General features: G+C 44.1%; 1 protein-coding gene across 1 annotated transcript in view; it reads right to left on the bottom strand.

Annotated features, from left to right (window-relative positions):
- Gmds (GDP-mannose 4,6-dehydratase) overlaps positions 1–15,627 on the bottom strand; it is a 429,050-nt gene that overhangs the window by 294,247 nt on the left and 119,176 nt on the right. The window contains exons 5-6 of the mRNA XM_013521779.1: positions 1,067–1,259; positions 155–259 (exon numbers count right to left, since the gene is read on the bottom strand). Coding sequence (XP_013377233.1) covers positions 155–259; positions 1,067–1,259 — 298 coding nt within the window. The remainder of the gene's footprint in view (positions 1–154; positions 260–1,066; positions 1,260–15,627) is intronic.

The following is a 15,627-nucleotide window of genomic DNA, read 5'->3' as shown; positions in this document are numbered from 1 at the left end:
TTCATTTAACACTTCTTCATTTAGTTCTTCTGACATTTATGACAGTTCAAATTAGAGGTAAAAGTTTTTAGTAAATAGAACATATGCAGAATATACCTGCAACTTTTTATTGTTCAACTCTAAAGTTCTTTTTACAATAAGTATATTTACTAACCTCTTCTGGGACTCTCATGATTGAAAAGAATGCCATTCACTGCAAAAAGGTTATATGCCTCCCGGAAGTTTACCACAATCCAATAGGCATAGAGTTTTGCTGCCCCTGTTGGAATAATTTCAAAAATTATAATGTGTAATACAGTAAAATAACAAGAAATATGAATTAAAAGTCAAAATAAAATAAAGATTCCTATGCTTTAATCATGCTCATAGGAAGTATTTAATAATTTCCTACTTTTATTATATCCATAGTTTGTTCTTTTACTGTGTAATTAATTCAATTATACTGCATGCAAGTCCACTTTTCTTATAGTCTTTTTTCTTTTCTAGTTCTAAAGTTTTTTCTTTTCTAGTTCTAAAAGCGAGTAGACTATAAGATCTATAGATCTTATAGTCTTTTTTCTTTTCTAGTTCTAAAGTATTAGAAAGGAAAAAACTGGGGATCTAAATATTTGAATTGCTTTGAAATTTTATCACTGAAGTCTTTCATGAGTATTTTCTTTACAAATATACTAGATGTACCAGATTCTTCTTTCTTTTTTTAAGGATTTGAGCTCAGGGAATCTTTCATGGGGAAATAAAAAACATGAAACCTTATCATCTCAGCACAATCTCAGAACCCTTCAACACAAAAATCACGCTGGCTCTAACTTTCCTCTTAAAGTGATCTGGAAGGATGGGGTGAGTGCACACGGATGGTGAAGCGAGTAGTAATCTTACCCCGGGGCATGGCAGCGAATACGTGTAGTTAGCAAGTTATAAAGGTATGCTTCTTAACAAGCGCAGTCACTCTAAGTCTACCTTCATGTCGATCCCACACCCAAATGACTTCAGCTGGGAGACGGAGACAAAACGAAACAAAAGCAGCCCCAGCCCCAACACACACTGAGTGCCATGCATGGCTTCTCACCATAGGGTGACCTTGGGTAGAAAGGGGTGGTCTCCTTCTGGGGTATTTCTTGCACCTTCCCGTAAAGTTCACTTGTGGAGGCCTGGTAGAATTTCACAGCGTTGATAAGGCCACAGGTCTTCACTGCGTCCAGAAGCCGCAAAGTTCCCACCCCATCAACATCTGCAGTGTACTCGGCTAAGTCAAAGGAAATCTGCAAGGAGAGGGTGGAGGAGACAGGGCTGCATTCACAGGTAACAGTGCAGATGCTGGCAGGAGTGGCAAGCACTAAGATTCCACGCACTGTGCCACACTGTGTTGGTAAAAAAAGTTCTATTTCCTAACGGCAGAGCAAGAGTGTGGCTGTCATCTATTTCTGCCACCAAATGGCTAGGAAATACTGTAATACCCATTCATTACCTGTTGTAATGTAAAGAACACCCTTAGGTTATCCCCTCTTTCCAAGCTGAATCCCTGCGGTAATGATTATCATAGGCCAAGCACCCCCTGAAAATTGGGGGTACAGACCTAGGACACTCATGGTCTTCACAAGTCCCAATTGATTTTTGTGTACAGACAAGATTGAGAATGTATGTTTCAGAATACAGTTGATGTATGAAAGGATTGTTTTGCTTTCCATTTTTAAGTTAAGACAGAATGACCTAGTATAATGCAAGTTTATACAATCTTTTTATAACAAAGAGCGTATGGCAACTTACTAACATATATATGAATTGGTAACTTCTAAGAGGGCAGTGAGCAACAATTCAGTATAATGCTGTGCTGTAAGACAGCTTTTAGAAAACAGATGCGACTGATGTGCCTTTTTCTGAAATCACCTCTACACACAATCCACAAATTAACCTAATAGTAAGTCCTCTAAAATAATGAGGCTGAAACTCCTGGACACTGGTATACTCACTGCTGTGTGAATGACCCCGGTCTTCATATGAAAAAACCTCTCACTGGGTAAGGTCACTGGCCTTAGTGACTTCCTGGTCCCAAAAGTCCCCTGAGAAGAGGCTGCAGCCTATACACGCTACTTCAGGACCTGGGCAGTGGCTCACCATGGAGCCAACAGCCGAGTAGCCCTTGTCATCTAGGCCTGAGTAAAGCTCAGGTAACAGCCCTCAAATAAAAAAGAGGAAAAAAGAAAGCATGTTTTACCCACAATCTTTCAAAGCCACGAAGGCAAATATGGGATCTTTCTTTTTAAATAATAGTTTGTTGAGATTTATTCACATACCATAAAATTCACCATTTTAAAGTTTATGATTCTGTGGTTTTAATATATTCACAGCATTATGCAATCATCATTACCATCTAATTCCAAAATATTCTCCTCACCCCAAAAAGAAACTGTGCTCATCAGCAGTCACTGCCCAGCCCCCAACTTCCACGCTAAGCCAGACAACCACAAATCTGCACATTAACCTACTGTGGACGTTTCACAACATGTAACGTGTGGGCTTTTGTGACTGGCTTCTTTCCCTTAATGCTTCTCTCTTGAACATGTATGCCTAGGAGCAGAGCTGCTGAGCCACATGGGACACTATGCCTAACACTCTGGACCTGCCAGACTGCCTTCCACAGTGGCCACACCATTCCACATTCTCACCAGCAAATTCTAAGGGTTCTCATTTCCCCACATCCTGCTCAGCACTGTGGTCTGCCTTTTGTCTCGTTGTGGTTTCCATCTGCATTTTCCTGATGAGTAATGATACTGAGCATCTTTTCAAGTGCTCACTGGCCATCTGTGTATTATAATCTTTTTCCTTAAATTGAACTATTTATCTTTTCATTACTGAGTTTAAAAGTTCTCTCTCTATATTCTACATATAGCTCCCTTGTCTGATATTTAACTTCAACTTTCCCTCCCACTGTAAGGATTGTCTTTCCACTTTCTTAAGGGTGGCCAATGTAGAAAAACATGTACAATTTATCTACTTTTTGTTGCATCACTTATGGTTTCAATGTCATATTTAGGAACTCTTCACTTAATCCAAGATCATAAGGATTTGCTCCTATATTTTATTCTGTGAGTTTTATAGTTTTGTCTCTTGCATTTACTTCTGTGATCCATTCTGAGCTAATTTTTGTACATAGTTAGGGGTCCTCCTTTATTATTTGCAATGGATATCCAGTTGTGCCCACACCATTTGTTGAAAAGGCTACTTCCCCATGGAATGGACTGGGCGCTGGCTGTTTCACTGTCAGCAAAAGCCATGGCTCCATGGTGGGGAACAAGGCACTGAGAAGGCCTCAGGACAGGGTGGCAACAGCTCCATGAGAACAACGGCTGGCAGAAGTCCTCCACACTGGGCAGATGCTATTCAAAGCAGTTTGTATGAATATGTTATTTAGTCCTTGAACTGATAAGCACTAAATTGAGGCAGAGAAGCTATAGCAAATAGCAGAGCAGAATTTTACACTCGGGACAAATTTAACAGGTACTGCATATTATACACTTGTATGATACATTCATGCTGAACCAAATGTCTGCTCAATCTTTGGAACACAAGATAAACAATTTCATCTAGGACATTATGCTGGGGACATACTAACAGGAAAGGAGAAAAACAGGCTGATGCTAGAAACAGGCAGGCAATGAAGGGAGAGAATGGCTGCCTGTCTGCACATTTTTATGGAAGTTCCTCAAGAAGGAAGTATAAGTCTGATGACCAGAGCTCTAAAAGTAAGAAGAGCTGATAAAATCGAATTGTTTACAAAATATCTTTTTAACATAAACTAACAAATTAAGTGGTTCCTTTTTTTTTTTTAAATCAAGATGGTACTTTATAGGTTCGTTACCCCTGAGAGGTCACAAGTATGATTCGTAAAACACAGGGTTCTGAGAGTTGCAGACTGTGGGGCAAACCTGGCCCGCTGCCTGTTGGGGAAAGGTTGTGCAGGACACAGCTGCTTTCATCCTTGCACATGTTTACAGTCGTTCTCGAGCTACAACCGCAGAGTTGAATAGTTCCTACACAGGGTGCATCTCTCAGGAAGTGAAAATATTTACTGCGTGACCCTTCACAGAAAGAGCTTTCTGATCCCTCAGCTAAACCCTAGTTATGTCTGCGAGCCCAAATGAGCCCAGCAATGTTTTAAGATATGGTTATAATTACTTGTCTCTGTACCTTCTCAACATAGATACTGCTGAACTTGTGACGGAGTTAGGTCCCAATAAACCCTCTGTAAATTAAGAACGCATCTGCTCCACCTCCCCTGCTGCACAGGCAGGCTTCGCAGGCAGCGCTGCGGGTGCTGTGCTTCCCCTTGAGAGCGAGGCACTGTCCGGAGGGTCAGGCTGCACATCGCCAGCCCAGGGCAAGATCGAACTTAAAACACCAAGTGTGCTTTCTACTGAATGTGGATTATGTTTGCACCACTATAAAGAGGAAAAAAAAAAACCTCGAACTAGGAGACATCTGTACTATGAGATGATGATGGCATATAGGTCTAATCACAGAAAAAGAGCTGCATTTTCTGAGGCATGGAGATTTCATTAATAGTAGAAACCCAATAAGGAGAACAAATGAAATCCAACTGATTAAAAGAAAATCCAAAAGACCCAACTTAAAAAACGCTACCCTAACTTCCTTTCTAGAAATAACTTCACAGTACTGGCAACAACACTCCAGGCTCTGATGCCATCCCCAGCAGGTTCTGGTGCGATCCCACTGGGTCCCAGGGCAGCACTCTTCCCTCTCTCTGGTGTCACCAAGGCCATCCTTGTCTTACTGCTGTGCAGAGAGCTCCAAAGACCCAGACCCAGGCTGCCCCCTCTCTGTGAACCATGCCCGTCACCTCAGTCCCAATGGTGGGATGGAAGCTGCCCTCAAAGCTCCACTTCCCTTGCCCCTCACTCCATCAGTGACACCCACCCTAAATAGGCCCACAGTCTCCCTTTCTCCTCCTTTCCTTCTCAGACTGCAGGAATTGGCCTTTCTCACCACTTCCCCCTCCCTCAGCAGCCCCTCACCTTTCACAGGAGCAGAGGTGGCAGGCAGGCTCGCCTGCTCCCACTGCAGTCCCACCACACCTGGCCCGGTGCCACTCCCCTCCCTGCTGCCAGCCTGTCCTCTCCCTCAGGTCACCCTGCTGTGCTCACATTGGGGCCAGCCTGCTCCTGCCCTGAGCCTTCACTCTGGCTGCCTGGCATCTCCTCCCTTCTCCACTGCTGCCTCTGAGTCAACCCAATGCTTCTCATCCCTGCTTTTCCCACCCTTCCGCCCTGCATCATTTCCTTTTCACTGGTATCTCTTATCTCACCTGTTACCTCTCTCCCCAGTAAAATGTGAGCTCCCTGACGGCCGGGCTGTATCTGTTCTCTGCGTGTCTCCCACACTGCAAGGCTGCTCTGCTGAATGAAGACAGAGGCAAGCTAAAGATGTGTTTAAATGTCAAACACACAAATATGAAAATAAACACACAGAAACTAGCAGTGAAGGAAAGGGGCTCTCAGAGTGATAGAAGATTGATAACCGAATGTCAGTAAAATAACGGGTAAAATGTGAAGGGCCAGAGACACAAGACTCTACAGTATATATTAAACTGGAGCACAGCAATTATGATAGAGGTTTATCAGTTATATGAAGTCAGAATTCAGAAGAAAGGGGAACCATTTAGACCACAACTGGTGAGGGGGGCTGAGAGGAGCTGGTTGCTGAGAAAATAAGAATATAGCAAGGAATTTAAAGACAGGCAAAATTATTGGTAGCATACGTTGATTCCTCCGCCAACCCTCTGGGTTCAGTCGTGCCATCTCATTTCCCCAGGGTTTGCTCGCCAGCCTGATTTCCTCCTGGCCTCCACTCACGCCCTGCTCAGGGTTGAGTGCACGTACCTCTCAGCAGCTCAGAACCCCTCGCCCACTCTTCTCCTTCTTTCCCCAGGGCCCTCTCTGGACCCACAGTGGAGAACCAACTGCCCATCCTCCCCGCCCTGCTGTGCCCCCCACAGACTCCCACCATGCAGACCCTGCTCTGCCTCCTCACGGCTGCGCCATCCCACCAGCCCTGTAAGGACCGGAGCTTGCTTGTTTCTCTTTTTGTTATTGTTCCTACCACAAAGAAGAGACCCTACATGAATGCATAAGAAGCATTAAGTCTGATGATTGGGCACTGACTCTCATGACTTCATTATACAATTAATAAAGAAACACAGGTTACCTAGGCCACAAGTTCCATTTTAAAAATCTTGATGAATGACTACAAATGTCATCTCAGAAAAAGTGCTTTGTGTGCAAAAGAAGTAAAAGTGGTAAAAGATAACCAGAGTTCAGAACAACACTTCCTCTAGCATTTGATCTCAGGGACACAGGAGGAGGTTCGCCATACCCCGGGGTTGGAACTGCCAGAGACCACACAGGGAGTTGCACTGTTTACCACTGCTCTGTGAGTGAGAGTTATTAATCACTGAAAGCAACAGTGCAGCCCACCCTTCCATCCTGGAACAGGCTTTTCTGGGGAGCAGGAGCCCAGCAGAGCTGACATTTACTTACCAGCTGGGGCCAGATGTCAATCTGTTTTTCCAGAGCTACACAAAGCCAGGCAGGTGTGGGTCTAGCCCAGCAGACAGGAAGGCATCAAGAAAGGATAGCAACAGGCCTACAGTCAGAATCAATTCTCTGCTGCCCGCTCACTGGCTCAAAGCATTGTAGTTGCAGAGGGGAAAGGCATGCAGAAGCTACAGGGACTGACAGGTGAGGGAGAAGGCAACTTGAAGGAAGGACCGATGACATGGACAGATGGAACAATGGCCCCGGGCAGGAGACGACTACATGAAGAAGCAGGCTCTGGGATGTGAGCTATCCTAACCTGCATGCAGCTGGCGAAATCACATGGGCAAACTGAGAGAGGAGGCATCAGCCACAGGCTGCGAGTGAGACGTCTGTGTACACATAAGCACAGGCTTTTCCAGAGCTGTCTGTCTATACCAGCCAGCGGTCCATGCCAGCCAGGGGCTGGGCAGGGACTGGGCAGCAAGGGCTCGGGAGACAGGGCAGCATCACTTCAGCCCAGGCTTCTCAGTGTACCCTGCACTCCCAGACTCTGCCTTGCTAATCCCAGCCCAGCCCGAGGCAACACTACAGGTCACTACCTGCCACACCTCACAGCCAGAAACCCGATTTTATATCATTTTTCCTTATCTTATTATAATATTTTTGTCCAAAAACATTTATAATAATGGTTTGGGACATCAAACAATCATACTCTACAGAGTGATGAATTTCAGCCAGACTAAACAAATGTGACATCTCTGTTTACCTTTGTACGCTCGAAGGTAAATTAAGATGTTCTTTCCATGAAGTATTCTGAAATTCTCAGAGTAGACTAAGGGCTCTCAGGGAGAACCAGAACTTCCATTATATAGAACAAGGTGACAAGCCCAGAGGCACATGCACAGGGGCTCTGAAAGGCACAGGCACACACACTTCATCTGCTCCACAACGTGAGGCCATGAGCTCCACAACGTCTTCCATCTCTCCCACTTAGTAAACAGGAGGATGGGGAAATACCTGTTCAGTTAACAGTGTTGTTTGTTCGCATGAATTCACATTTTTAGTGATAACAGCTAATGGAAACTTTCACTAGTCAGAGTAGACAAGATAGGGAGCTCCACTCTTAATTTTGCTTTTAATAAGGGCTTAACTCCCACTCTGGAAGGCTGACCTCACTGTAAATCTCACCAACTCTGCTGACTCTCATTTCCTGGGAGCAAAAGGAAGATCAGTTGCGCCAAACTTTCTTTAAAGTTTGAGGGTCTTTGTTTCTCCGTGCTGGCGTTTGGCTTCCTCCTGCTGCGGTGATAACTGCTCACATATTTTGCCACTTTTATAACCTCCCAGAGCCTCTGGGCTCATTCCTTAACCTCTTTCTGGAAGTGCTCGCTCTAAAACACATATTAACTGAGTTTCAAACAGACATTAATTTGATTTACTACATTAAAATTGGTTCAAACAAATATTAAGTCGTGTCTCCTGGTTTTGCAGGGAACTTTAACTTAAAAACGTCTGATTCCAGTGACCACAGATGAGCCACCACAGCCACCTGTGCCCTCTCTGTCCATTTTACAGATTTGGCAGCTGGTGCTCTAGAAAATCCTGGCAGGATTTCTGCATGAGAAAATGGCACCAGAAGAAACGATGTCACTTTTCTAGAGTGACACTCATGGGAAACTTTTACAGATCAGCAGAATTAGTTATAACAGTTTAAACAAGGATCCATGAGGTCTATATGGATGGAAGGCAGGCAGGCATGTAGACCCGAATGGGAAAAATATGTATCTTCATTTTCATTAAATTCTATGTGAAACGTCACAATTCCCTTCAATTTAAAATGCCCTTCCATCCTCAGTAGTTCTGGTACTTCCTGTGGTCTTTCCACCAACACAGATGACAGCCACTTGACACAAAAGTAGAGTTCCCATAGGTGTCCTGAAATGCCACCTGTGTCCCTCACCACTTTACAGTGCCAACGGTGACCAGGCTCACGGCCAGGATGGCACTATAACATGTCATGGCACCTGAGTATCTAAGTAGAAACTCATTTTTTAGTCAATAGAACAGACTAAATGTACAAAAAATTACAACTTGAGGATCTGGTTAAACAAGTCTGAGAAGCTACAGCACGGTGTCAGAATGGCAGAAGTCTCAGTTATCCATACAGAAGGGTTCAATGAAGACAGAAATCAAGCTAATATGAGAGACAGGACAAATGTCTTGTTGGGAGCAGGTGAAGCTGCAACCTGGTTGTATGTGTGGAGGCAAGACAAGGCCACAGTGCTTAAAGACGTCAAGCTTCCTCAGACTTGAGAAAAGCATCCTGCCTGGACAATTTCAGTCATTAATAGCTTCGCAACCTGTGTCTCAAGATACTAACTTTGCAAGAGTATAAACGCCCCTACTGTTGTTGTTTAGGTCCTCTGACCTAAACCAGCTCTTGTCTCTTGTCTGTCTTTTTCTCATTCCCACTGCCTTTTCTCCCCAGGGAACACTGAGAGACCAGCGAGGCCCTACAATGTCTCACTTTATGTCAGTGCTTGTCAGCAAGGCACACTCAAGAGGCCAAAGCAGCATCATTTTATGTGGTAAAATGAATTGTTGCCTTTGCTTCTCTCCCCCTATTTCTCCCTGACCTCCTGTTGTGGTCTGGGGTTTTGCAAGGGGAACAATATAATACAGGACACATATTTTATAAGATTATTTATAACAGTCACCCAAAGAATCACATATAAAAAGAGACTGCAGGAAATCTGTCCACACACTAAAGACCAAAGAATCCAGCTGAGGGCCTGGATCCTACAGTCATGTCCTGCATCATGAGTCCAGCTGAAGACCTAAAGCCCATAACAATGCCTCCCACAAGTCCAACTGGAGACCTAGAGCCCACGACAATGTCTCACGCAGGCCTGTTTCAGGGAAGGCCCAAAAGTTAGTGGTGGAAGCTAGAAAGTCTGTGCCAGCAGGATGAAGAATCTATGCTAGAAGGCTGAGAGATCTGCACTGGAACCAAGAAACAATGCTCAAAGAACCAGAGCTCCCCCAAAAAGTACCACAGCCATCCTCAGTGACAATGAGATCCCGAGCTCCTCCGATGATGAGGAAAGCCAAGTTCCCATCAGGAAAGCCAACACAACACGCTTCTCCAAGAGACTGAGCAGTGCACCATCTTCCCCTCCAAAGCCAGGAAGCGATGCTCAAAGGAGGACCAGAGCTCCCCCAAAGTGAACTGAAGCCATTCTCAGTGACAGTGAGGTCCTGCTCCTTCGATGATGAGAACATCCGAGTTCATCAGAAAGCCAACATGGTGAGCTCCTTCAAGAAAACAGCTTCTTACAGCTTCTAACAGCATCCAACAGCTTCTCTCAACACCCAACAGCCTCCTTCTTCTTCTCCAGGTCTGCCTCTTACACTGCTGGCAACAATCCCCAGGAAGGTCTCCCACACCCAGCACCACACTTACTCAGACCACCAGTTGTCAATCTACCACACCTCCCTCTTCCATAAATAGCATCACGTTCAGAAGGAATATTGGGAAGAAACATCTAAGCTGTGGAAGAAATGTACCGAAGGTGTTCATAAAATAAGTAACCCCCTCATGAGAGATTAAAGTGTTTTGTAGAAAACATTTTATTGGAAAGAATAAGCAGGTACTCAAAACAGACTATTTGTCAAGTTGGTTCACCCTCTTTCTTCATGAGCAAAAGAAGGAAAACAGAAAAATCAAAATGGATAAAAATTTAGGTTATGCTCAAGAAAAAAAGGATGAGGTTCAAGGACAGAAATCCAAGAGAAGAGGAGCAGCAACCAGATATATAGAGAAGAGTGGCAGGACATGCAGGGGCCTGTGAAAGGGCTGCTTGGGATTCTCCCTGTGCAGCAGAAGACACGACACAGGCACCGTCGCTTGAAGTCTCCCTTGAAACGCATGGGCAAAAACAGTGGCAAAAACCAAGCCTTGCCAGATTGAACAAACTAAAATGCAGACAAACCACCAAGAATGACAGACACCTAGGAAACCACGACTGACCCTGAAGATTGTCGGTGTTATGACAAAAATGCCAGCAAATTATTAATGTGACTCCAGTCCATAAAAAGGTAGCTGAAGGTCACAGCAGAGGAGAAACTGTATTACCGAGCTGTTGTTGGAAGTGGTGTCCACAGAGGAAAATCCATGTCTATGGCAATGGACAATGGATAAAAGTGACACCTGGACAGAAAGGCAGCTGCTGTGAGAATCAGTACTGCATCACCATTTTTGCAAAATTTATTAATTCATTAACAAAGCACATGGGCGAGGAAGGGTAAGGAGAATCCCATGGATATGTCTCATGTAGATTATCGCAGACCAAGACAAACACAATAGCAAAGTGCACCTAGGAATAGAACCATTGTCACTCTGGAACTGGGACAATATCCCGTCCCCGTCACTTCCATCCCCAGTGTCTCCAGACTGACCCCCTCCACAATCAGGAACTCACAGACAGAAAAGGGGAAAGAAGAATAAAAACATACACACACTGGAAGGGAAAATATAAAAACTAGATCGTGTCAATGGCCGGTTTAGGGATTTCGTGCCTTCATGTTCTGAAAACAATCTGGGAAATGGAGTGAGTGACTGATGAAAATCCCAGAGTTCACTGTTCAGAAAGACACCTGTGAAATCAAATTAGAAAGAGGCCACTGCAAGATCTCATGTGGCGACCTAAAAGGCTTGGAAAATGGCAAGGCATTCGAAATGGACCCTTTGAAGAGACTTCATCTAAAACAAGAGAAAGAAGAATGACTGCCTCATCCTCAGGGTTTTAAATACCCTCAGCATTTTCTGAAGACACGGCTTTGGTTTGACACTGAAAGGTCAAGAAAATAAGGAGTTTAAGAACAGAGCAGAGCAGAGACAGCAGACGACAGTGTCCCTTGTAGAAGCCTGTGGTCCTTACCCCAGGGAAGCATGGAACACTGGTACCTCACCTTAACAAAGCACCTGGAGCACAAAGTACCCAAGGCACATGCAAAATGTTCCAAGAAACAGAACCACTATCACATAAAGAAAGGTCTTGTATTTTAAGTTAAACTTTTTGGTTTGGGAAATCGAAGCCAAGAAAGGGGCATAATAACTAAGGTTTTGTAAGATAATAAAGAATCTAGAGAGAAAGAATTAGGACCAACTCTTTAGGGGTCAAAAAGATCTGGCAGAAGGCAAACACTTCTTTACATCTGATTAAATATTAAATTAACCAAGTGGATGTCTGTCTTCAAGTGAGTGGCATGCTGAGCATAATTTGCTTAATCTGCTCTCTCTGTAAGAACCTGGTCTATTTCGAAGCAGATTATGCACTGACAACCCATACATTTAGAGGTAGCGTTACTAAGAGGGACAGGGGCTACCCCAGGTCTGCTCACTTATATTCCCCTCGCCCTGTGAGTGCACATAACAGGGGCTCAGAGTGAACAACTAAGAGTTGACTGCCCGCAGAAAAGACAGTGAGTTCTCAAAATTACTCCTTCCTCTCCAGGGTCCTTTTCCTGAAGTCCCTATCTGAGTCCTAATGAGGAATCAGTTCCATGGTAACACTGATGTCACAAATGTGATATAAGCACACAAACAGACAATTCTGCAAGCACTATTGGTAATGCTATATGATTATTAATAGTATATGAATAACAGTAATGGTATATGTGGAATAAACTAAGAATAGTATTAATGTTTACTATTCATATGTAATAACAGTCAATATTATTTTTAAAGTACTATTTTTCTGTAACAATGAAAAGGTATACTGAAAGGTATTTACCACAGTTTCAAAACACAAAAAACGCTGTTTTCAATTTTTTCTACATTGAAATTACTATATAATTTAAAAATTTGGATTTTTATGGGAAAAGATAGGTCACACGGAACAGGATCACACTGCTTTTGACATAACGGCCGCTCTGCGGGCCAACATCTACACCACTGGATCAGAGAGCTGCTGGGAGTGAGCTGCAAGGACCAGAGGAGAGGGTAGAGGATGGTGCCCGCACCTCCCCTCAGCAAGCGAACAGAGGCAATGAGGAAAGCTCACCACAAAGGAAAGGGAAAATAGTCACTATCCAAGTTTTGTAAAATTAAACAAAACAGCAAAATATTAAGAATTAGAACCTGTGAATTCAGAGGCTAAAACAAACAAAGAAAGAAACAAATCCAACCTAATTCACCGTGGGAACATTTCTGTCAGGTAAGGGAAAAGATGTTTAGATGTTTGTGTATGCCTGACTGATGAAAATGAAATAAGAAACTAACACAGGAAGTTATTTATACCAATTAACTAAAATCCTGAGGTCTGGTCCTTATCCTCCTAATAACCAACAGGCGAAGATCAGCCTTATGAAGCCTCAGTCTCTTTCTGCTAATTATTAAAGTCTTTTCCAGTCCTGATTTTTGTATGTAACTGAGAAACCCATGCTAGTTCTAGCCAACAATAATTTGAGGATCACGACAAAGAAGGAAAAACAATATATACTACTCAAAAGAGCCACTGAATGACACAGTAAGAGACATAATCACAGGGCCCCCTAAAGTGACAGAGGACCTCCAGGCATCACTGAATCCACTGCCCAGACACTGCAACCCCTTCGCACCTTGGGTCACCGATGACCCTGTGCCCTAGAGGTGCCAGGTCTCCTGGCATTTCATCAGCCTTTCTACAATCTATCTCCCATGCTACCAGAATTTTCTTTCAACAGCGTAAACATCTAACCTGATCCCACCCTTCTGAAGAGTCAAGGCTGCCCAGAGCTTTCAGATGAAACTCAGACACCTAGTTTGAAATAAATGAAGTCAACACGGTACACACGCAGCCATAATGTACGGCCACAACTCCCCCACTGCCACGCCGCATCAACAATGACAAAATGTACACAGAAAATGCTAAAAGGAGGGTCTGTGTATGCCTTACCCAGAACGGAATTAGTCACTGATGCACAAAAGGAGAGTGGCACTGAAGCTGCAGGCCTGCTGGAGCTCCAGGCTGGAGCTGGCACGGCTGAGGAAGAGGACAGCAGGCTCCACCGGGAGCCAGGCTTCCTGCTTGCAAACACGGGCTGAAGTAGACCTCCTCACTCCGTAATGGGAGATGAAAAACCTGCTTCTGACAGCTTGACATAATGAGTTTTCAAAGGTTTTATTGATACAAATTTGAGATTGGCATTTTCCTATAGCACAGACTGGACCTGAACTCCTGGGCTCAAGCAATCCTCCTGCCTCAGTTTCTAAGTAGCTGTGACTACAGTCATGCACTACTGTACTGGGCTTTTTTTTTTTTTTTTTGGTTTTTCTCCGGTACCGGGAACCGAACTCATGACCTTGCGCTTGCCAGGCAGGCGCTTTTGCCGCTGAGCTAAATCCCCAGCCCCTGTACCGGGCTTTTTATCATCAAGCTAAGTGTCTAAGAACAGAGGCAAGTGGCCTCAAAGCTGCAGGAGAGGATCTGCTCCGAGAGGTTCCCTTGCAAGGACAGATTCGTCAGCTTTCCAAGCTCACTGCTGGATGGAAACTTTAAACCTCCAGTATGGAATTGGCTCTGTGCTAAACTACCCTAGACAGGGGTCAGAACAACCACAGCACCATTAACAGTATGGCCTAAGGGCAGGGGCAGGGCAAGTCGGCCTCATATGATTTGCAAGTAACCTTTTTTCCCCTTTGGTACTAAGAATTCAACTCAGATGCTTGAGTATGCTAGGCAAGCCTTGAGCTATACACAGCTCATAAACCAAAAATTTTAAAGTAATTATTAATAATGTTAAGAACTAGAACCAATAAAATCTACAACTAAGAAGGAATTTATGCAGAGGGAATGAAAATAAAGTAACATCATGAATATGTTTTTAAAATGTATCTCTTTAACACTGACTTTAAACTGCATTTCCAAGGATCAAGGGCAAAAGAACATGAGCTAAAAACAAGAACCATTTTTTAAAATAGGCCAAAATGAACATGGAACAGATTTCAAAAAGACCCAGTACATACCTGGAGATCAAATAGTTAGCAAAATCCCCAAAATGAGGACTGATGAAAGGCACCGGTCTGTATAAAATACAGCCAGAAGCTGCACAGTAAGGACAGATGCCAAAGAATGGGCCCACTTTGGGAAGACTCCCAACTTCCTCCAGCCCTCAATACATGAGCGGTGCTGACAAAACACACACAAGAGGGAGCAAGAGAAGGGAGGATGGCCGGCGACCAAACGGGGCAGAGGCGGCAGCAGGTACGGGTGTGGGAAGCTATGCTGGGGCAAGTCAGAAGCCGCACTGGCTCCGAGTGAGGGCCTGCTCGCTTGCTCTCTGGGAAATGGCACGTCCCCACTTGATAATGGCACCACCTTGTCCCTCCAGGACTACGACGGACAAAGCTCAGCTTGATGCACTGGCACATTTATGACAGCTTGAAAAATGGCCCTAGAAAACTAGTGAGTGACTGTGATTTCAAGTCTCAACATTTCCTTTGTTTAAAAGTACATCGTTTTCCTTTAGGATTTACTACAATAAGATGAAATCTTGATTCACAGGTACTCTGCAAATGATGGTTTTTTGACTGGAAAAATGACCTTCCCTGGGAAGTTGCTGCATTCAAAAGGGAGATGGTTACCTGCTCCCCTTACCTGAGAACACTCTTGGTTCTCCACAGATGAACTACTGGGGAGGTGCCAGTGAAGCTCAGACAGGTGTAACACGCAAACAGTATACCTCATCAATGCCAGGCACCGTGCAGTAACAGAGACAAAATAGGTGAGGCTTGCAAACCCGGCATCCACCATGATCCAGAACTTCCATTTGCACAAAGTTTTAGACACTTGATTTTGCTTGCTCTGTAAAATCTAGAATTTTACTACCTTGATGAGAGCAAAGAACAGATTAAAAATTAAAAGTCCAGCGGGGCAGTGCACACCTGTAATCCCAGCTAGTTGGGAGACTAGGGCAACAGGGCTGGAACTTTAAAGCTAGCACCAGCAATTTTAGTGATACTTTGTCTCAAAATAAATTTTGTCCTTTGCCCCTTGATCCTTTGACATGCAGGTTAAAGTCAGTGTTAAAAGAG

Source organism: Chinchilla lanigera, unplaced genomic scaffold, assembly GCF_000276665.1.
Source record: "Chinchilla lanigera isolate Chin_1 unplaced genomic scaffold, ChiLan1.0 scaffold00064, whole genome shotgun sequence".
In the NCBI taxonomy this organism is placed as follows: domain Eukaryota; kingdom Metazoa; phylum Chordata; class Mammalia; order Rodentia; family Chinchillidae; genus Chinchilla; species Chinchilla lanigera.
Note: the sequence above shows the minus strand (reverse complement) of the source record. Positions and strands in the feature narration are given on the sequence as shown.